The 24464-nt window shown below is 36.4% G+C and overlaps 1 protein-coding gene across 1 annotated transcript in view; it reads right to left on the minus strand.

Moving 5' to 3' along the window:
• Positions 1-23223, minus strand: part of LOC134799466 (zinc transporter ZIP1-like) — a 41103-nt gene extending 17880 nt beyond the window's left edge. Inside the window, exon 1 of the mRNA XM_063771874.1 lies at positions 22768-23223. Within this exon, the coding sequence (XP_063627944.1) occupies positions 22768-23044 (277 nt within the window). The 5' untranslated portion in view covers positions 23045-23223. The remainder of the gene's footprint in view (positions 1-22767) is intronic.
• Between the last annotated feature and the right edge of the window lie 1241 nt (positions 23224-24464).

Below are 24464 nucleotides of genomic sequence, written 5' to 3' on the forward strand. Positions count from 1 at the left end.
GGTTTGTATATTTTCTAGTAGGCAATATTAAATCAACCAATCAATCAATCAAACTTCAAGCTTAGAGCTTTATGCTCCATTCTCATGCCGGTTGCAGTCAGCAAACACAGGACAGACTTATGCGACAGATAGAGATGCATATATGTTGCGTGGCGTAGGTAGGTGTGTAAAACAATTGCACGCGCCTTGACATTTTATTAAAGGTCAATTCGTAGCGTAGTTGTAAATATCTGATTGCTTTTTCGCAACACTGACATCATCACCCCTGATGGATGTTGTTGTATTTTTACTGGAATAAACTAAGGACAAATATTTATTATAATAAGTAATATTTATTACTTAGTTTTTATCCGATAACAAATAGCGTCAACCATAAACCTAATCCAGTACTTGCATTCAAGATGCCATTAATCTCAATCTCATCTTAGGCAATCTTGTACATCCTATAGACCTGTGGGAAGTACATAATCCGACATAGAATATGACATATAAGTAAAAATGTACTTCATCTGACCTCAAAGTCCTGAGAATCCTGAGATGCGTCAGTATGACGCCTAGCTATCGATTCCTTGCATCGGTCATTACGTGTCAAGGTGAGTGACACTATTATCTCCTGCCACTTTCCCCAACTTATAAGCATTCGGAACCTTTGACGAACCAACCTTAATGGTTATTTGGTAACTGTGATGAGTCGACCATGTACAATTGTGCAGTTAATTAGAGTTAGCCTACCTGTAGATTAATTAATTAATTGGATTATTAATTGATGGAATGGAATTGATACGTCGAAACTCTCAAAGACTGATGCAAATATGATTCACCAAAGTTATTTCAATTAAAGTGTTTCTTTGAATTCTTAAAATAAGTAAGTAGGTATATTTCAGATTTTCCTCAATGAATACTGCAAAAATAGTACGTATCCGAGTTTACGAAACCGGATCTTATAAATACCTATTACGAAAAAAGTATTTTGTGACATAGAAATATAAAAATAAAATACACAAACAAAACCTAATAACTAGGTACTACCTCTAAAAGACGAGTGACTAAATAAATAAACAGAGATTAGCTGCTTTATAGTACAGTTTTAAAGGAAAGAGGACGCGCCAGCTAAGTTACTTCTCGAAGTGTGTATATAGCTTGTTTATATTATTCGACCCATAAGACGGCCAACCCAACATATAACTCAATGTCCCCGTGTTCACGACTTGTTTGTTGACAGAATTGGGCCTTCGTACGGATGCAATGCCACAGTCCACGTGACTTTCCAATTTAGTTGACTAGATTTGATTTGAGAACGATTGGAATTTACAAGTGACTATCAAATTGAACTGATTTTAGTGATTTTGACATCACTCGTCCGTGCATTTCCCTCGTACTTAATGCAATTTAATGTAATCCATTGCAATCAATTAATGTATATTGTAATCAATTGGCCGGGACATGTTGCTAGGCAGAGTGATGGCAGGTGGACTAAAATGTTAACAGAATGGTGGCCGGTTTGAAAGAAGCGCCTGGCGTCCATTGGCTCGTTTGGAGGATGACATCCGGAAGATTGCGGGTCACTTCTGGATGAGATTAGCTCAGGGCTATTACCGCGAAAATCGAAGTTCGCAAATTGCGGGCATCTTTCTTTGTTACTCTAATTTAAGCCTCTATTGAAGTAAAAGAGAAAGATCCCGTAATTTGCGAATTTCGGTTTTTGTGGTAGCCCCTCAGGACCGGGACAAGTGGCGTACTAGAAGAGAGGCCTATGCTCAGCAGTGGGCGATAAAGGGCTGATATGATGATGATGAATGTAATCCATCTATCTCTTCTCCGCTCAACTGGATTACAACTAAACCAATGCTATTGGTTGTTGGTTGATTCCCGCACGTCTCCTCTCATCTCTGTTCATCTTCGCCTCAGGAAAGGCAGCCAAACTACGAAATGCACGCACGGATAACGCAATCTGAACTTTTCTTCATATCTGACATAGATTTTCTACGAAGATATAAGCCCTTACTTTCACAAGACAGGGCATTAATGTTTTCATTCTGTTTTATATGCTGCCAAGAAAATATGACGTCAGTTTACGCGTGTTGTATTAGAATAGTCTAAATACGTTCTTTACACATCCGATTATACTCCTAATTTCCAGAAGCATATGAACCAGAATAGCATTTACTTGTCACTCTCTCATGTACAGTCGCCATAAGATATATCGGAGCAGCCAAGGTGCTTACAAATATCTGAACACGTATCTATTGTTATGGCGTTACAGTGCGTGTTCAGATGTTTTTGAGCACCTCTGCCGATCCGATATATCTGATGGCGATTGTACAAGTCACCAATGCAAATGGTAGGCGTCTTTAATAGCACCACGAGACCTAACGCGGCAAGAAAGTTATAATAAGTGCCCACGTCGTCGAGTGCATTGCCTTGCACTGACTTACTCAGGGTTAATGATGACTTAAATATAGTCATTACTGTCACTAGCCAGGAACTGTGTCGTTGCTGGCGTAATGAGTGGTTTGTGAAAAATTAAGCACAGCTGATTTGTAATTTGCGGAGTTGAATGGTCGGAGAACTTGGACGTTGTGGGAAAGCATGATTAAAATAATACAGCAACTATATATTTACCGAAATAATTGTCATAAGCGTATGTAATAAGGAATATTGTATTTATCCCGTTTGTACACACGCAAATTTTTGTTATACACATAAATAAAAAACAGTAGGTACACAGAAAGCAACGATCAATTTAAAAAAGCAAGCTAAAATTGATACTCAGGCACCTAAATAATCCCAGCTAACGAAAGACCAGTCCTGTCCATTTCAAAACAAAAATGATATTTTTGTTAAACATAAGTTTTTTTCACGAAACCCGTGGTTTGGACCTCAAAATATAAGAATGACCATTAATATAGATAGGCCTTAATTGATTAAGTTGGAGACAATTCGTAACACGTTTCTTTGAGTGAGGCAGGCCGTAATATTTAGGTCGCTCTCCGAACATTTTTTGCACGTTTACATTCATTCTTTTGCGTCGCGCGGGAAGGAAGTATTTGCATTATGGCTGGTAGTTATTTATTGTGACACGTCTTCACGAGTAGCGCCCATTTCTATCTGGCTAGACATAATTAAAGCGTGTCGTCACGCAGCCTTGGCAGCGTTTCACCCGCTTAATGGTTTCTCTGACGACCATGAGTATTGCGTATGCACAGGGTGGTTGTTGCGAAAAACGAATTTAAAAAAATCGTATTATTCCTGGTAGTACTTAAAAAAGTAGATAGAATCGAGATAGATGACGTGTGCTAAAGTATACTTGGTCAAGCAGATCTTGTCAGTAGAAAAAGGCGGCAAATTTGAAAAATGTAGGCGCGAAGGGATATTGGCCCATAGAAAATTTGAATTTCGCGCCTTTTTTTACTGACAAGATTTGCTTGACCAGCTATATGTATATAACATATTTTTTGAAGTTTGCGTTTGCCCTCACAGGTCCGTGTTTCCGTGTACTTGATCGCTTTTTTGAGTTCGAGATCACTAGGGGCCTGTTTCACCACGGTGACTATTACCACCAATTGATAATTTCCTATCCATTTCTGGGTCGATAAGTAACGACGGTACCTAGCGTCATAATTTACTTCTCAGACCAGCAATGTACGGTGAAATGTCAATGCTGACTCAATGGAAAACCGTTCTATTGTTAATATAGGGTTAATATTGACATTTTGTTTAATGTGCAATAATATTTTACTTTGGTGTCTAAAGGCAGGAACAATCTTGAATTACAGATAGATTGTATGTAAACTTAGTGAATACCTCGGTGACTTATGCAGGCAGTACTAGCAGGTACCTTAATAAGAAAGTGCCGTTAAGCGTCCCAATGCGAAACGTACCACAACATTTCCCGCCATAAAAACAAAAGAACATCGTATTAATATTCAATCGTTGCTAGTTTAGTCACACTTGCCCCATATTCAGTTAAATCTTTATCACGATTTTAATTAAATTCATTCTGTTGGTTAGGTTTGTCTACCTGACAAAAGCCACATTAATTAAGTGGCTACACGGAAGTATTTTGGCGCATTCAACGTCTATTTCGGGAGCGCAATTTGATTCTCAAACTCATGGTCAACTGGCTAAATGAGATTGAAATATCTGTACATATTAAGTATCGATTTACATTTATTAGAATCAGATTTGAGCTGATTTTGCATCTCTATTAGAATATCTGCAGGCAGTTAAAAAAAATGTTTTCCTTATGGTTACACTTCATTATTTAGGTAAGTACATAATACAATTAAAACTGCCTACTATTATAAAAATTGTTTTGGCCAAAATTTTAAGGTTTGGAAAACGTAGAGCCATCAGCTGTTTGAAAAATGTTGGCAGGTATAAGTAAAATCAAATACTAGGACTCTACTCTGGGTACTGTATGTGTTTAATGTTTATGGACACTGAGATAGATTAAGAGAGAGCGTATGGTAAAATTTGTATTTTTTTAATATTTGTTTATCTATTATGTGTCGGTAGCTTTAACTGCATTGCTTTCTTCAACTCCAAGAGACCACGACCTACTTTTCACTAGTGAATTTGTAGGTACTGGTATCTAGAACTTATACTAAAAGGCTGTAACCGTCCACCTTGCCGTTACTTACAAGTGCCAAATGTGACGCAGACAAAGACGCTAAGTAACGAATTCCGTACAATTTGCGCATACGATCACGTCTGCAGATGACGAGAATTCCATTCTTAACTCTAATGATAAATAGAACGTGCACCGCGAACTGAGCAGTTTATATTTACTTTTGACTTGCCGCCCCTTTGTCTGAGGCCTGAGTAAGCGCAAAAAAGTAAAAAAGAAAAAAAAATACCACCAGAGACGACTCAGGATAGACGCTCCTGGCGACGCCATATCCGACCCCAAGTAAATGGGATAAGACTACAATGAAGAAGAAGAAGAAGAATAATTTAATAAAACTTCGGCAGGGAGTTCATTCTACAGCTGGTCAGACCGCGGACTGTAGGCTCCCTTAAGGGGCCCACTGATTAACAGTCCGCCGGACAGTATCGGCCTGTCAGTTGTTCGGAACTGTCAAAATTTTGTTCTAACTGACAGGCCGATACCGTCCGGCGGACTGTTAATCAGTGGGCCCCTTTATTATAAGTCGCAACGCGCTACGTAGTATACGAGTATATCGGTTACGGTATACGCTTGACCGTTCAAAGAAAGAATACCTCGTCTACCTAAAATGACTTGTGGGTTGGAATGGAACGTCATTCATTAATTGTGTGAGACAATGGATGACACAATGAAAGACATATGACTTTTTCATGCGTCAGCTGGCAGCGGAAAAGTTAATGGATTCAATGAATGCACCCGTAACTCGGCTTGTATACCTGTGTTTACTTGGTAAATCAATCTTGGTATATCTGATTAAGATAGTTTAACAATGCAATATAATTATATTTACCTAGGTACTATACTAAATTATACTCGCGAAATAATTTACCGTCTCATAGAAAATGGACCAGCCAAAATGTATGAAACAGCCAAATTTTTTTTTTCGTGGTTTCGGGGTTTGGGTCCATGGTAAAAGTTGCTCAGTATAATCCCAAAACCTCCCTGGCAACGGGAATGCAGTTATTTTTTAGCCACTCTGTATAGCAAGGGATGAGGGGTCTTTAATATTTACCTATCTTTGATAGGTATGTGCCATATGGACATGTGATCTAACTTTACGTTACGCAACACGAGATTGTTTTATCTTACGTGAAGCTGTATTCAGGTTTTAAAAATTAACTACATAATTATATTGCGTCTTGCGTCCCTCTCGGATCATATCGATCGATATGCGCGGGGTTTCTGAAAGTGGGATACGCGAACTGCCAGGTTTGCCAGCCGAAAATTTTCCAGCGAACGGTACCCGACAAGACCAGCTTAGTAAGGTATGTACCTAATCTATGGGCCTCTGTTGCCTGAAAATAAATGTTTTTTTTTGCTTTTTGATATGACTGACATCGAGTCTCTGGAATAGCTATAGTACCTACACCTACGTTTGAAAAACTTGCATGAAAAAGGGTTTTGCAATCGTCTAGGAAATTTATTAGCGATAATAAGTTTAAAAAACCCTGAATTACCGTGACCGAGACTCATGAGAGATTATTAAATTCGTATTATATTTTTTATATCTGCATGTGCTTCCGTATCGTTATCGCGCGGTATCTGAAGTGAAATCAGCGACCTTTCAGTGTCGTTGAACCCAAGAAAGTGACTTTTTGTTTCAATTGGGTCGTGAAACAAGCTTTGCTTAATTTGCATTTATTGTCCATTTGCTAGAAGGTCGATTTCATTTTTTTTTCATTTTCATTTATTCACCATAAAGTAATATGTGCATTACATGGTATGTCGTTACAGGCAATCGAATACTTAAATTAAGTACAATACATTACAATAAATAGAAATTAATATAAAAGCAATTGTTGTCAACATTGATTGTGTTGTTGACATGATTAACATTTTAGGGATTACATTTTGTACGGATTTTATCATGCTTTGCTAATATGGGTCAATTCTATTTAAAGTTGTACTAACACTAAACTTTTTTTATTTCCAGAAACTATTTGAAAAAAAAAAAACATTTATTTAGGTATCATAAATTGCAGCTTATTACATCATATGAGGGCCATTTTATATAAAGTTGTCCCCTAAACTTTTTTTTTCAAAAATGGTTTTTTTTGTTAGTTCTATTCGGAATCACGAGCTCTTTCTATCCTAATAGGAGAAAAAAAAGTGTCCCAAGGTTTTTTTCCCATTCCGTTACAATTTTTTCATAGACTTTGTATGGCGGTTTCGGAATGGAAAGATCGAAAAATGTATGGAAATCTTCACTTTTTTTCTCCTATTAGGATCAAAAGAGCTATTGATTCTGAGTAGAAATAACATAAAAAATCCCAATTTTGAAAAAAAAGTATAGGGGACAACTTTAAATAAAATGGCCCATGAAATAGAAATAGAAATAGAAATACATTTATTTATGACAAACAAACACAGATGACAAAAACATGTTGACAAATATACAATGTATAACATTTAGTGAAAAATGCCATAAGGAAGGATGAGAGTATTATATTGTTAAAAGTATTACGTAGGTATATTATTTTTCAAAGGACATTCATCGAACATTATGCTAAAAAGACGATCTTCTTAACGATATAGGTAAGTATCACATAATTTATTGAGATTACTTTAGGTATTACAGCAGTAAATAGAGCTTAATAATCGAGCTATTGAGCGATTAACAGCACGAAATGCTCCTTGAGGTCAAGTCTGCTTTGCCTTGAAACTAGTTGAAACATATAGATATATAGTCTATAACAACTCCAATAACTAAGTTTGCAAAGAAATACCTTTTTATTAAGAACCATTTTAAACGACTTCAAAACATGTCCACCCCTTTTCAACGATAAATGTCAAGTACAATCGTCATTTAACCGAAAAGTTAGCAGACAGATAAACATACAATGTGTTTTAAGTAAATATATTTTAGACTTGTAAAACATTTACATTTACACAGTTATGTAACATGATCTAGAAGCAATAAGACGTATGCTTTAATGACATAATGAGATGCATTCTGCAATTAAGCGTCTACAATCAGTTTAACCACTTGATTAGCACCCATGTTCAATGTTACTTAAATCACTGTCCTTCACAATGACGATATATAAATATGTACACACAAACAGATATACTACATAGTAGGTATTGCATTAAACACACAACGGCACAAGCTAACAAACTGACAGGCCAGGCCCCTATTTCACCACGGTGACAGGTGCGACAATTGTCGACATCACTGTTACTGACGTCACAGGCCTCCATAGGCTACGGTAACCGCTTACCATCGGACGGTCGGTGCGCTTGTTTGCCACCAACATTTTAATTAAAAAAAAACTCCATTATATCGCCAATAAATAAGTATTTATTTTGCGAAGCTAATGACATTTGTCACACGAAAGTCACGAAACACGACAATTGTCACGAAATTCCGATACAGAACTCATTTCCTGTCAAGATTTACCGAAAGTTCTTTTGAATCTTGTGACAATTGTCATCATCATCATCATAAACTTCGCAAGCGAAATACCTGTTTTTGCCGATATAATAAAGTTCTTTTTAATAATACAATGATGGTGGCAAGCAGGCGTCTCGCCCGCGCCAATTATAATACATGTAAGGACAAATACGAGCGAAATGCACGATAACCTAAAAACATGATTGAAATATCATTCTGATGGCAGTGTACGTTCGAATTGTCCTATGAGTGGAACGGCAATCGGAATTTTGAAATTTCTTTAAGATGTTTCTCAAGTTTCGCTCGCATCAATATAAATGAATACATGCGGTTGCTATTAAAAAAAGTGCTTTACGACACGTATAAAACCATGATATATTCAAGTTTCAGCTACATATTTCTAAGCATTTGTTCGATACTCAGCAGAAAATTGCACTAGAAGATCAGTAAACAAAATGTTCGCTCTCTTTCACGTATGTACTAAAACAATCATGCTGAAACAAGATAGCAATATCAACGATGTAAATCTACCATAAACCATAAGCTTGCAACAGCTGTCCTTAATGTTCCGCTAAGAAAAATACGCAACGATAATGAGCTCTATAAACTTCACCATAGAGATGATTTTCGAAGGAATACGGTATGAACTATGGCATACAAGTATCAATAAAGTTACACAATACCGGATCGAGGAAATTGTCGTGAAACTGGCCCCGTGTCCGGCGGAACCATTTTCATCTCCGTTTGAACTAAAGTACTTAAGGCCAGTCTTACGAAGTAATTTTATATTTAAAAAAAAATGGAAAAATTTACGCTTCCGGAAATATCGCTCGCAGACGTATAGTCTGTTTGTTTGAAAATTGGTTTACGAAGTAATATTATAAGTAAATGAAAAAATATTCATAAATAATATTTTCATAATAAAAAATATTTTTATTTGTCTTTGTACCCTACATAAAGAAAAAAAATACTTTAACAGCGAAATTGACTCAATTATTAGACACTAAACCTTAGGCATAATAATGTGTACTACTACTACTGCTCCATTACATTCAACAAAGCTCATAAAATCATGAAAAAAATATTACACATTATTTCTATACTATGACTTATGCTAATCGTAAAATTATGCTAAAATCATTAAGTCAGTATTACAACTATGTTTAGTAATGTATGTAAATGTGTTAATTATACAACCAAGGGTTTTTTATATTAGCTTACCGAGCATTTATAGGAAAATTAAACTTTTGTTCTAGATTTGGATTTTTATTTTTTTAATGAGAAATAGTGAACAAAGTTCGATATAATCTGCCAGATCGTGAAATTCTTAGGCATATCATGAAACGCTGCCATTTATTACAGTAATAAGGTAATTATTGTATTATGAATTTTCATTCTTCACTAATAATACTGGTTTTCATCCACGTTCCGGTATTCGGCGAGCCATTGGAATGATCGCTGGCCGTGACTCCGTGTGAACCCGGCCGTATAAGGAACATACTGTACATAGGTATAATAGTGATGGAATACTCGTATATTATTCAAATTATATGTTATTCGGTTTTACGTGTGCACTGAGAGGGCCGTATAAGGACCACGCTGTATAAAGGTGAGAGAATACTCGTATATTATGCAATTTATCTGACGGTAACGATAAGGTTAAGGCTTGTTGTAGAGATGCCTGGTTTTATCAAGTAGGTACGCGTTTTAAAAAAATGTGGTCTGGTACTTGAAGATTATGTTGCCTGCCTTAAATTAAATTCAACTTAAATGTTCTGCTTTCAGAAAATGCAGGTTATGATGTATAGTTAGATTTATTTGTAATCGAGCCGAAAAATATGCCTAAGATAAAATACTCACATTTTAAGGTGCTAGTGTGATTGTCATTTCAATTCAATAGCTATTCGTATTTCCATAATTGTGAACATAACTAATAGTTAAAGTCAATATAAATCCGGTTGAAATGGTTGGATTGAGTGGTTTTATAACGATCTAATAAATGTACGGTGTGTACCTAATATTTAAATATTAATCGAGTTTGATTAGGTGTTCCGTGCTCCTAGGTTTCTAACCTGAACCACATAGTTCTAATATGACTATAAAAGCAAATATGTATAGTACTTAGTGTTTAATAATATTTAATCATAATAAGCAGGAGATGGCGGGACGACTTGGACGCATTCTACGCTAAATGGTAAGAAAATGTCAATGACAGGATCGAGTGGAGAAAACGAGGAGAGGCCTTTGCCCAGCAGTGGGGCACAAACTTAGGCTAATAAAAAAACCGGATAAATAGACGCTTACAATAATCACATAAATTGAATTAGGTATATTTGCGTCAAAAACTAGTTCCAAAAATGTTTATTTATTAGGCTTTCGTATTTTTCGTCATCTGTAATTTTATTAAAAGTAAACGCCCACAAAATTAAATTATACCGTGCCTGATTGTTTCCTTCTTGGGTGGTTAAAGTAAGGAAAGTAGTCAATGGAGGGCATACAATTTAAAACGTGCACTTAAATAAATTACGTACTAAAACAATACACTTAACTGAACATTGGTAGATTTTATCTCGTTACAATAAGGTTTACTTTCGATCAGTTAATAAAATTGTCGACAAATGTACGTGCTGTGCTCTGTATGTTCGCTCACGTACTTGCGAACTAAGAAAGTTATTCCTTGTTTTCTCCTTAACTTAGGTCAGAATGGCAGTTTTGTGGCGTCAATAAATGCTTTAATGACTAAATATTTGTTTAGATTAAAGTATCTATTTCTTTAGTCGAGTAAGTATTTATTTATTAATATATATGCTACTAAAAAAAAGTGAAAAAACAAGATTAAGGAAGTAGGTAAGTACGTAAACTATGTGAGTAACTAATATGGGGAAAGCTTGATGACTTGGAAAAAGGCAGACTGAGGCGTTTTTATCTCGATATTCTGTGTGGGTACTACATATAGGTACCTACCTATATGTAATGTGTACGCTACTCTTGTTTGCTTATTTCTCTCATCGCTCTATACAAATGTAAGTATAACATACACTTAAAAAATAACACTAGAAAATAAGTCAAAGCATACTTGTAATAATAAGAAACCAATAAGCACCGAGACAGACAAAAATAAAAGTAAAAAACCAAACACCGCATCATACGAATGTAAACAAAACAAACTATTATATCTTTCGGCCTTCACACCTCAGCCTTCGGCGCAGTTTCAAAACAAAGCCTATCATACATCTAAACCAGTGGGTACATTAAATTGTTACCTAATCCCTCGACACTTGACCTACGTATAGGCTATCTAATACCTATACCTGTGTAGGTACTTTAAAGGTATTTCCCACGGCCCGCTTGGTTTCCTCGTCACGAACATGCATGACGCATCTATTACGTTGCATTTATTATGTACTTATTTACTACCTATATTACTAGTTGTGAGCGCCACTTGGCTAACGACGGTCCAAAAAGACCTGAAACAAAATATGAACCCAGATATCGCCCAAAATCGCCCGGAATTGAGAAAATGGACAAGGAGAACCGACCCCAGATGATGGGAAATGGCGCAGGCAGATGATGATGATGATTACTAGATTTACTAGTTGTGTTGTTTTAGTAATTAGTGCGTGTACCGTTAAACGTAGCTATTATACAGTAAAGCAATTAAGTTAATAGAGCTAGTCAAAAGAAACGTATAATTTTTATTTGTTTATCACGTCCAACTACGAGATTTACTTTGGCATAGAGTTGACTGGTAGGTATACGAGTATAATGAAATTAATGATATATACAGAAACAAGTACGTCTCATACCTATATGTAAAGGTTACTTCATAAAAAGGTGCACTTAAAAAGAATCAGTGCGAATCGGACTATGACACCGTCGACACCGATGGTTATCTTAATGAACCACAAAACATAATAGGTATGTGTTAAGTACCTACCTGTATTAACTACTGTCTTTAAAACAAGATTATTAATTAATTACATCAAAATTGTATTGAAATTTGATCGGTTGTATTGAAATCGGATCGGAGTATCGAGGCTAATCCAGAAAAACTTAACAAGAAGTATCATAAAAGTGAAATACCCATGAGAAAATACATATCGTAAGATCGACATTCTGGCACTCATTCGTGGCACTGGAAAAATTAATTAGAATAATGCCGAGCACAATAGAGCTTAAAAACTTGGCTCCCAGCCATTTTACATATCTAGCGCATATCTGGCCATTGTTTTGAGCAATGAACATACAGACAGGTAAATAAAATGACTGTCAAACTATACTTAATCACGTAACTCGCGTTAATCGCCATTATTTGAATTGGCGACAAGACGCACTACGTAACGAGATCTCAGCTACTTACTAATATTTTATAGAGTATGGAACTTAGAACACTTGCAATTTAGTAAACTATCGGACAAAGTCGAAATAGATGTTGATGCGTTTAAGACTAGGCGTCCTCACTAATGATTCCATCAACAACAATACTGTTAAACGCATTATGGTATGGAGTCTTAAGTCTTTTTCATTTACATGTCTCTGGTACATACGTCAATCGCAACGTTTCCTTATTTGATAAAGACAGAAAGAATCCGAGTCATTAAATCAGATAAGAATGGTCTATTTCTGCATTACAGTTACGACGTTATCTGACATTACTAGATAAACAGTTGAAGTATGATATGAAAGGAAAGGTGAAGTACCTGGCAATTAGTGCCGCGATTACGAAAGAAAAGTATCGATAACAGCTAGGGCTACGCCAGATGGCGATCATATATCGACAAATGTCTTTCGAAACATAGTTATTAGCAGACTTAGAGAATATAACCAAACGGAGGCATTAATAGGCGTTCCCCTCTGTCGAAAATAGGCGGCCAATGCTCAACCACATGTCAACCACATGTATGGTCTGACGTTTATCTTACATGGCTATGTTTACGTTACGTATACATTTGAAAGGGATAAGTTCGCCTTTGTACTAATGATTTGTGTTCTTTCATGTTTTATGTTTCTTTTTGTACAATAAAGTATTTTACTACTACTACTACTACATTTGATGTGCCCCTCCCCGCCAAAAACGGCAGACTATTTTGGACCGAAAATTATAGACATGGCGTCTCCGTTGGTTATATCCTCTAAGTTAGCAGAGGTCGGATAGGGTGAGCTATTTATATGTGGTCAAGCAAATCATGTCAGTAGAAAAAGGCGCGAAATTCAAATTTTCTATGAAACGATATCCCTTCGCGCCTACATTTTTCAAATTTGCCGCGTTTTTCTACTGACAAGATCTGCTTGACCAACTTTACCTTATAATTTGACATGCCTTACGTCATATTATAAATAAGGCAAAAAGCTCATCCTTTCCGACCTTTGTTTATTAGGTCAGTGTTTCGAAAAGTAAAAATTTATCGGGATGGCAGATGTAACGAAAGTGTGATCATTTCCATACATTATTTAAGTATAGTTTGACGTTTTCTATTAATGGTTGTAACTTAGCCTAAGCCCCCAGCCAGAGACCTGATTCTCATGGTAGTTTATGCTGTAAAAACATACATACAAACGGGCCAATTCGAGTTTTAGTTAATGACTAAGTAGTTTAGTTAATAACTCCAGAATTGAGCCACAAAGCGGCATGTTTTATCTATGCTGATTTATTTACTTCATAAAAAGGGAGTCAAATAAGTTATAGTATAGTCACGAATAAAGGCCTGTGCACACCGGCTGCGTGTGCGTGACGTGCACGTGCGCGTGCGGCGTTGTAGTATACAGATCCTTATGAGAGACGGCACATGCACCGCTTGCCTGACGTGTGCGTGTGCAGCTCCAATATTTTAGTGCCCGCACACGTGCACGTCTCGCACACGCAAGCCGGTGTGGACAGGCCTTAAACCAAAATGATAAATACTGTGGTACAAAAACACACGTCATCACAACCTCGAGTACATCATCTCAAACCAACAAGTATAATTACTAATCTTAAGTAGGTAGTACCTAATATGAAAATTGTTACGGATTGACGCTCATCTTATTACGTTTACGTACTGATTCTAGCATTCTAAGCATAGGTACCTAGTCTAGATCAAAAATACTGACGCGACCGAGTGTCAAACTAAATACAGATTTTGCCACCTTATCCATTTATTTTTCTTTTTTGACCTTGACTGCAAGAAGCTAAGTCATTAATGATCTCGTGGCTAGCGGCGTGCCGGGGAAGCCTCGTCTGTTTTTGTTTGTTTTAGATTGTGCATTTAATTGCATTGCAAAGCAATTTATTTCCTTGTTAGTTGGTTTTCCTCAAGTAAAGTTCTGTTTGATTACTTTGACTAGTAGTAGGTAGGTAGAGAGAGAAGCCTTAACAAAGGAAGTTTATTTTGTACGCTCGCCATCAGATATATCGTAGCGACCGAGATGATCCAAAATATCTGAACACGCACTCTAACGCCTTGACAATAGAGGCATGATCAGATATTTGTGAGCACCTTGGCCACTCCGATATATCTAGGAATGCCGACTTTACTTGTACATTAAATAAACTATGTATTATTTAAATTAAAAGCACATTGTTGTATAAGCGTCAGTGCTTACACGGATGGTAGGCTCGATATTATGTACTGTTTTACGACTGAGTGGATAATGTCTAATCATACATATCTATTATCTGTATTACGTAGCCTGCAAAATATACCAAATACATATACGTACAGGCATACATATATGTTAAGGCCCGACCAGGAATATATGATCACGCGCCATGTTGCGGAATTTCACTGGAACGAATTTTTTCATACTATACCATTATGTACATTACAAAATGTTACTTAATCGGATAACTTTCTTGCAGTGCTTTCTTGTAATCAATCCATTGAAATTACAAGACCTCGGTACTGAACTGTCACGCTAAACATGAAAATAACAGCGCCCTCTTGACAATGATCGTATATTACTGGTCAGGCTTTAACTATAATCAATATCGATAGAATAAATTATCGAATTAACACATCATAATACTGTCAAGATATCACTCATATAATTCCATACACAAATGATACCTACACTAAGATACGAACGGCGCAATAACGAATAACGACCGACACGTGATCAAGTAGCGATTCCACTAATTACAGTAGAACCTCGATAGTACGAATCTCAAGGAAACCGCCAAAAACTTCGTGTTAACGAAGTTTCGACTTATGGAGGGCATCGACATAAGGAGGTTCTTGTAGGTTTTTGTTCGTGTTAAAGAGGTTTCGAGCTACATAGGTAAAACGCTTTTAAAATTCGTGTTAGAGAGTTTATTATAGAAATGCAATAATTACAATCTGATTGTCTTTTTCGAGTTACAGAGGTTTGGTAGTAAATAACTTCGAGTTATCGAGGTGGTAAAACAAAACGACTATTTTTTCGAGTTGTAGAGGTAAAATTTCATTATTCGAGTTATAGAGGTAAAAAATGTACTGAATAGTCGTGAAGGGAATCGTTGGTTACTTCGTGTTAATGAGTTTAAATATGTGGGAAGGGAATAGCATTTTATTTCGTGTTAACGAGGATTTCGTCTTAACGAGGTTAAAGTTACCGAGGTTCCACTGTATATAAATATTTTATAACGAACACGTGAAGCAGGATCTTGACTTGTATTGGTAGTTTCGGTTGGCTGGTGGCCAGAAACTGCTTGACCGTTAAGGGCTTGGATATTTAAATTGTAGAACTCGATTAACATAATAGTTTGATTACTTATAGAGGGTCAGATGTTTACAACATCACCTGACACCAAAAATTGTGGTGTGATGTTACCTTTTTTCTTGGCAAGTCAAGATAGACGTGATTTTATCATTTTATTGAGGAATTTAGGCGCAAGATATGCTCGATATCACATTTTTTATTTGTCAAAATAAGGTTCAAACACCACTTTGAACTGGAAAACATAACAGATTGCTGGTAACATCACTATCGCCTTTTCTATGGGTTCTGCTGACCGTTATACTGAATAAACTTAAAATTTTTATGACATTTCCAATTATTTGGCTGGTTCTAAGAAATAACAGTACAGGACTTACAAGTAACATTGTCATTAAAATAACTCGACTTAGTGTCTGAATTAACATGCGTTAATAGGACGATTATCGAGAACAGGTAACTGGCAAACTGGTATCGGCAACATGAGAATCACCATTGCGGTTGCGAATAGAATTTTCGGGCGCCAATGTAACGTTATCCCGAGATCCTCGACAAATTTCGTTAGAAGTAGAGAGTTTCTTTTATTTTTTGGTATTTTTATAGGGTTAGTATCGTTTCGTCTAAAAAGCAGCTGGTCTATGTAGCATCTGGTCTAAAAAGCAGCTCGTCTATATTGCATCTGGTCTAAAAAACAGGTGGTCTAAAAACCAATTTGTCTAAAACGCCCATGGCAACTGGTCTAAAATGCTTTTCGCCTAAGAAGCAACTGGTCTAAAAATACCTCTCGTCTAAGACGCAACTTGTCTAAAACGCTATTCGTCTTTAATGCAAGTAGTCTACAATGCATTTTGTCTAAATTGTGTTTCTGACGTCACAGGCGTCCACAGGCTACAGAAACCGCTTATTGGGACGTGTTTCTCGCCTAGGGATAGTATTGTCTTTCTTTCATTCATCTAATGATTTGTTCACATGGACATGCTTAGCTTTATTAATTAGTTTGGTTCTAAACAATATTTTGTTAAAATACTTAATTGGATATAACATTAATTAAAGTTTTTATTTAATTTTCTAGATTTAAGCTAGTTAATATTTCTAGATTTAAGTAGTTAGTTTGCTGTACAGTGTACATATTTATTATCAATAAAGGCATTAATTAATAGTAATATCAATATCATCTGAAGTACGCTGTTAAAATCTTTTGGGTTCCTCAGGGCCTCGGTGTATAATAAATAATACCTACTGATTTTAATATGAAAAGTGTTTTTTTAGTGCGTAAGTTGAAACTTAGAAATAACTTTGACGGCCTGCGTAGCTTAGTTGGTAGTGACTCTGCCTGCTAAGCGGAGATCCCGGGTTCGAATCCCGGTGAGGGTATATATTTGTGTAAGTATCACAGATATTTGTACCTGAGTCATGGATGTTTTCTGTGTTTGTGTTCGTCAATATATATTATATACATCGTCGCCCGGTTGCAGCGTTAACCCATTCAGTGCCGAAGACGCGAATTCGCGTCCTGTCTATGCCTAAACGTGATACCGAGGACGCGAATTCGCGTCGTCGCGTGGAAGGAGGCGGCACTGTGATGATTAAAAATATGAAGCGTCGGCAATGAATGGGTTAACGCTGCTCAGAAGTATTTGCGACTGATGGCGACTGTAGTAAGGTAAATAAGAATAATACGCCAGGCTGTAGGTGAAAATAACATTTTATTCTTAATTAAACTATTGGACTAAAATGCTTGTTATCAAAGAGAAAATGCGTTTTTTAAACTAAAGAATGCTTCTTATTAAACTAAAAACTTTCTTGCTCCTAATGTGGCATTTCTCATATTCTTGCATCACCTATCCCGTTCCTATCGTTTGTATATTTTTAAATACTTTTTCACTTCTGTAACCTTCTCCAGAAAGTCAAATGGCGTAATCAAACCCTCCTCCAACGCAGTCAACAGCTTAGTATATTCAGTGTCGAATTTTATATCAACCTTTTTTCTGTTGTTGACGTTGAAAATGTTTTTACACAGTTTAATGTCTTGGATTTTGGATTCTTCGCGTATTTTTTGCAAGAAATAAACAAATGTGGGCTTTCGGGCCACTCGACTATTCAATCTTCTATGCCAAGCTTCGACACTGTTCGTCGTGCGATGTCTTTCCTTGGCACAGCTTATCATGGGTAATGAAAGCCATTGCTTGTTTACATACCGATGGAAATCCCGCATTTCGTCCGTATCAGGTGTTATTTGTATAATATTAATCCAAGCGTCGGCTATACAAGCGGTGGGAATCAATGGTAAATTCGCGGTCAATCTGACAGCGTGGCGTCCTTCCTTTGTTGATGTGAGATTCATTTCTTCACCCTTATCCCATACATTTTTGTTAAAATGGAAGTAGCATCCAGTCAACTTAGCTTGAGGGAATACCATTCTGAACGCTTTGTATTGGCCTACTTCGTAGTCACATTTGAAAAAGTCTATGTCAAGCGATAATTCTCTTTTAAGTGCCTCAAACAATCTGATATATGTTCTTTTTGTTTTGTCAGGGAGGAGGGCATAGACAACTGGAACAATATTCGTATGGTTTTCGTTACTTCCAATATCCAATTGTAACGTGAAAAGTTGTTTGAAGGGTTTGGGAACTCTTTTGAAGGTGGAGTCTCCGAAAAACTGTTTGCCCTTAATGTTTTTTATTGTATTTTGACTTTTTTTGGTACAAAATACTAATATTTTGTCATTATTGTCTCCATCACACCATACCAAAAAGTCTGTGGCCAAAATTTCAGGTACTTCGACGTCATTTAAATTTAGGGGGTTGGTTTTTTGTAAATTTAGAAATTTTCTTCGTTTTCTATTTAGTGTATCTTTTTTCGACACATACATATCCATTTCTATTATTTTTCTTTTTGACTTTTCATGTAAATTCAATTTAGTTATTTGTTCTTCAAAAATCTGTTTAACGGGGGCATAATTCTTACATACTTCTTTTTTACAGGAATCAATTATCAAATCTACTTCATTTCTAAATTTGTTTCTTCGGCAGGAATGTGGAGTTGGGGGTGTCCTCACATTGTTTCGCTGCGGGCCTAATTTTATAGATGCACTACAGTCGGCACGGTTTACGCAACGCCATAGTGTAGTGCTGTCTTTATTAGTTTTATTCAAATTGTATCTATAGCCGTCATGTAATAGCGATTTACCTCCTCTCTGGCTCTCTATAAATACCAGTTCCTGCTGTGTATGCTCTCCACTACTCGGTCCGGGATTCATAATTTATGTTAACTATTTCACATAACCATAAAATAATATTGCATTATCGCAGGAAAACAGCACATAATAGAATGTAGTTGTCATTAATCTAATCAAATACGGAATCAGTATGTAGTCTAAAGTGGCCAGTATGTTTCCGATGTAAAGGAGTTTCAATATGAATTGCAAACAGATTGATTTATTGGATACAGAGTGGACTTGGTTACTTTAAGACTGCTTGCTAATTACATCATCAGCGTTTTAAAACACTTAGTAATTATAAAATGTACTTTTTGTCGAGCACTAGTGGCGTGGCAGTAGTACGCTAGACTTTCAATCCGGAGGCCTCGGGTTCAAACCTAGTTTCTAACTTTTCGGAGCTTATGTACGAAATATCATTGATACTTACCAGTTGCTTTTCGGTGAAGGAAAACATCGTGAGGAAACCTGCATACTTCTGCGAAGAAATTCAAAGGTGTATGTGAAGTCCCCAATCCGCTCTGGGCAAGCGTGGGGACTATTGCCCAAACCCTCTCATGCATGAGAGGAGGCCTGTGCCCACTTGCCCAGCAGTGGGACGTAGGTATATAGGCTGAGCAGGAGGAGGTACTTTTAGACCAGTGGCTATTTAGACCAGTTGCTACATAGACGAGCTGCTTTTTAGACCAGATGCTACATAGACGAGCTGTTTTTTAGACAACATGCTACGTAGACGAGCTGCTTTTTAGACCAGATGCTACATAGACGAGCTGTTATTTAGACGATTTGATTTTTAGACCACCTGCTTTTTAGACCAGATGCAATATAGACGAGCTGCTTTTTAGACCAGATGCTACATAGACCAGCTGCTTTTTAGACGAAACGATACTAACCCTTTTTATATATTGTGACATTTTTTGCCACTTTTGTGTTATTTCTACTCAGAAAAATCAGAATCACGAGCTCTTTCGATCCTAATGGGATAAAAAAAATGTCCCAGTTTTTTTCCTATTGTGTTACCATTTCCCCATATACTTTGTATGGCGGTAACAAGAAGGTAAGTTTGAAAAATGTATAGAAATTTTAGGACACTTTTTTTCTCCTATAAGGATGAAAATGGCTCGCGATCCTGACTAGAAATAACACAAAAGTGGCAAAAAAGGTCACAATATATAAAAATGGCAAAAAAATAAAAGAAACGCTCAATAAGAGATTTTAAACTGGTTAGATTGAGCCTTAAACCAAGTAAGTAGTCGGAATAACACGCCTCATCTTACGCCTCTGTCGGACAGTGGCCCAGTGACTCAGGTTGCGTAAAAGTTAGATAATGACCGCACATTCTAATGAGCCGTCAAATCAATTGAAACTGACGAAAACTTCATTGATGCGGCAATTGTTTTATTGGGGCTATTGACATAATTTACGGTTATGAAATTGGTAAACATTTGTAAAGACCTGATTTTTAATGGATATATTTATTATTATATTATTATAATTATAAGGACATGCTGAATTCGGTTGTAAATGCTGTAGAATTCTTGTATCCTGTTCCTTTAGAAATCTCCGTCATACTATGTATATGAATTTATTCAAAATACTAGGCTCGAAATAAGGCAATAACCGTAGAATAGTAAAATAAAACCGGTTCTCAATCATACATTCTTAATGAATTATCCGTTGTTAAAGGTTCTTCCTCAAAAAACTATGAAGTGGCTATTACAATCTGTGGCAGGGGTGCGAAACTCCTCCCTTCGGGCAAAATCGGCTCCGTTCGGCTCAGCATTGCTGTGAGCAATTATTAGGGTTGACGTCCCTTTGCGTGCACGACCACAGATAAGATAATGGCTTGAATTTTGACAACCCTAAATAGCCGAAAGGGATAGTGCCATATATTAGAAAGGGACAGCATGATTCGACCCTGAACCGCTGTATAACTTCGGTTTTGTAGGAAGTTTCATTTCTGTGCGGTAGTACTATTATTTATTCTGTGGCAGTGGTCATATCAACCTGTATCGTCATAAGGTCTACTGAAGGTTAGTACAAATCAAATATTTTCATGTAAACATTGTTTACTGTTTATTTACGGCAGCGTTGCTCAATGGGTTTGGGGATTAAGTAGATAATACATTGATAACTATTTCTGAACCAAAATAGTAAGTAAACAGTGGAATAGTACGTTGCATTGAGGTAAAAAGGTACTTACCTAAGTTTACATGGCTGTAAGTAGTTACATTGTTACCGTAAGCGTCATTCTTAAAAAAGTATTTTTTAACCTGTAAGTACTTTTCCAAAAATTTGAAAATCTTGGGCTACTGAGAGCCACGGCTAGGTGACTGTATTCAATAAACGCAAAAAATGTCTCCAATTTTTATACAAAAAGTATTGAGTCAGTTTTGTGACGGTCCATACAAAGCTTACTAAGTATCTAAGAAACTTCACCATACTGATAAAAAAATGGAGAAGACACTTTATTCTAAGTAGAACCAAAATTTTATATATTTTCGAAAGAGACGCGGTTTATTAACTTGTCGCTTTAATCAATTAAATAAATTGTTGCTATAGGTTTAAGACACCAACAACTTGCCATTTAAATAAATTTAGAGTTAATGTATTCCAGCAATGCAAGGATGTTGATAGTATTAATGAAGTACCTACACTAATTCACGGTTGCCCTTGATCGACCTCATGCTCATGCTCTAATGAATAATGTAATAATTTTATTTCGTATGAGTTTCATAACAACACGTTTTAGTAGTTAGGCATGTATATATCATTGCAAGTAATTTAGTTTAAAGCAGAGGTTAGGTAAATTTCAATTAAATTATACGGACTGACGTAGCTACGAACGATTTTTTGCAACCTGTTAGCCGAAATAATTAGACAATTAAAAGTAATTATACAACAAAAACTTATTTTTTGGGATTCATTTATTTTTATTGTTTATATATATACCGCTCTATTGTTTTTGTGGGAACACGTAATTTAAATATAATCAAATTTACATATTGTTGTAACTGTTGTACATACAGTATCGATCGTAGCGGATGAAATAAGGCACCAAAAGCATCTGCCGCCCGGAATACTCTTCCAAATAGATAATATAGCTCTACAATTTTATTCGGGTTTAAAAGTATAATTGCTCTACATATAGAGACATACTTGTATATCCACTCATAGACAAATTTAGAACACGAAAAAAAATACTTTAGATGCTGTAACTGTACTTAATCCAGTATTAACCCTTTTTTTGGGTTCCTCTAAATTTGTCCATGAATATATTTCTATTAGAGAATGTGAAAAGTGTATAAGAGTTATAATCTGAGCTAATTTAAAAAGCCAGGTGCTGTTATCAGCTATCACCCAAAATATATATATATGTTTGGCATTCGGATCGTCTCCCTATAATAATAAAATACAATAACTACCTAGCGAAACGTGTAGAGCAGAAGTAGCTCTACAGTCATTATTCAGAAATAGAAAGAGTAAGATTTACAGCTATTAGAAGACACGACTCGTGATTTATGAAATTATTTGGAGTATTAACGATGCTTTTGGATCAAAATATTATGTAATTGTGATTTATCTCTAATAAAATAAACAAAAAAATATATATTTGTGAGTAGAAGTAGAACCATGAAAATAAAAGTAACTTTATTTGATAATAAGTACGAAATCCATACCACGACGGTATTCTCAATGAAAACATCGCAATTGTACCTATATCAATTAAGGAAGAACTATACCACCGCGTTGATTATAATTTCAACTCGCATAAAATAAAACATAACTATCAACGAAACATAATAAAAAACTCACCTTCCAAATACTCCACATTATGATCCACTTCAGGAATCAGATGCATGAAGGTGGTCGACAGGAGCACACCACCCCCAAAAGACAGCAATGTCATCACTATTCTATTCGTAGACTTCAGGTTGCTCGCCTCTCCAGCCGACACCCAGTGGAACTTCTTCGCCAGCAGCAGAGGAGCGATTCCGCAGACCATGGAGGCACAGAAAAGTACAACCATAGACACCCCTTTAGCCAGAACAACCCCCTCGCCATCATCAACTTCATCGTCACGGAAGTGCATTTTGGAGTTTGATGTCGGGCTGGCTGGTTTGAAGTGAACTGTGTGGTACCAAGGGCGCGCGCCCTTTTATACGGTATTGGTATCGGTATCGGTATCTGGTGCTGGTATCACATGCGCGCGCGTCGTCCGAGAGCCGAGTGGGTACTAGATGCGGCGTCGGCGCCGCCGGCGGTCGGACCGTCCACTCCCGCGCTCTACTAAAACCTTAAGGCTCTTGCAACATCAATTTGGAGTGCACTTACTTAACTTTCGTCACTCAAGGAGGATTTAACACTCGAGGCTACGGCTATATGGCATGAACATGACTGTGATGCTTTAGAACATGAATAAGTGATAATGTATGACTGAGTCATATTTATAGGCAAATTTTTATTATGTTGGCGTTTTTAATTTCGTCGGATTTCGATTTTGGTGGATAGATAGAGTTCCCTATTCTGTACAATGTAAGTGCAATTTTAATGTATATCCTAAAAGTCCTCTGAGTTACGAAAACGTATGGAATTTTGGAAAATTACATAAATTTTTTTTAGACAAATATTGATGTCGTATTTATTCCGCCTAGAAAGAGGAGGTTTCTAACCAACAAAAAAAAATCTGCCCATGTACCTATTTTTTTCCGACCGTCGAGTATCGAGGATAATGTTTTTCAAGGGTACCGTAAAACAGGGTGAGTAGGTTTCGCAGGGAGAGTTGGGTTATGAATGGGGAGAGAAGGTTTGAGAGGGGGGTGAGAAGCGATTTTAAGGCTACTGCTACAAAAATAATGTATTCCAATTTAAAATGGGGCTATAGTAATACGCATAATAAAAAAAATCGATCCAACAATCTTCCAAAACCACCTTTGTATGAAAAACCCTCTCACCCCAAATACGAGGCACTACGGGGTGAGGTGGGTTTTCCTCTTTATCGTCAAAGTTATGAAATGGAACTACCCAAAATAAAATACAAACTAAAATACAAACGTCCGAACCACTTATTATATACACCATTCAGTTCTCACATGTAAAAATAAAATTTTATCGAGGTTTGAAAGTCAAATTTCACCCAACTCACCCCATTTTACGGTAATTAAAGTATGTTTAGTAATGTTTGTATAACTATATGTTAGGCACGCGCTACGGTCTGTACGCCTTGACTGATCTTATTCTTTAGATTCGTCTCAGCTATTAAAATCATAAAATCAGTCGCATTTATATTTAATGCATTTCTACTCGTAGGTACAGCCAGCTGCAAAATTGTATGGACACATTATGAATGAATTTATAATCTTTACAGTACAGATAGTGCTATTTTACCGCCCTAGGGCGGGATTAAGGACAATACGTGCCTATGTCAAAAATTTAAAATATATGTATACCTATCTCCTACTGTAAAACGTTGTACAATACACGTGCGAAAAGGTAATACGCATCTCGTGTCG

Source organism: Cydia splendana, chromosome 18 (assembly GCF_910591565.1).
Source record: "Cydia splendana chromosome 18, ilCydSple1.2, whole genome shotgun sequence".
NCBI classification, from domain to species: Eukaryota; Metazoa; Arthropoda; class Insecta; order Lepidoptera; family Tortricidae; genus Cydia; species Cydia splendana.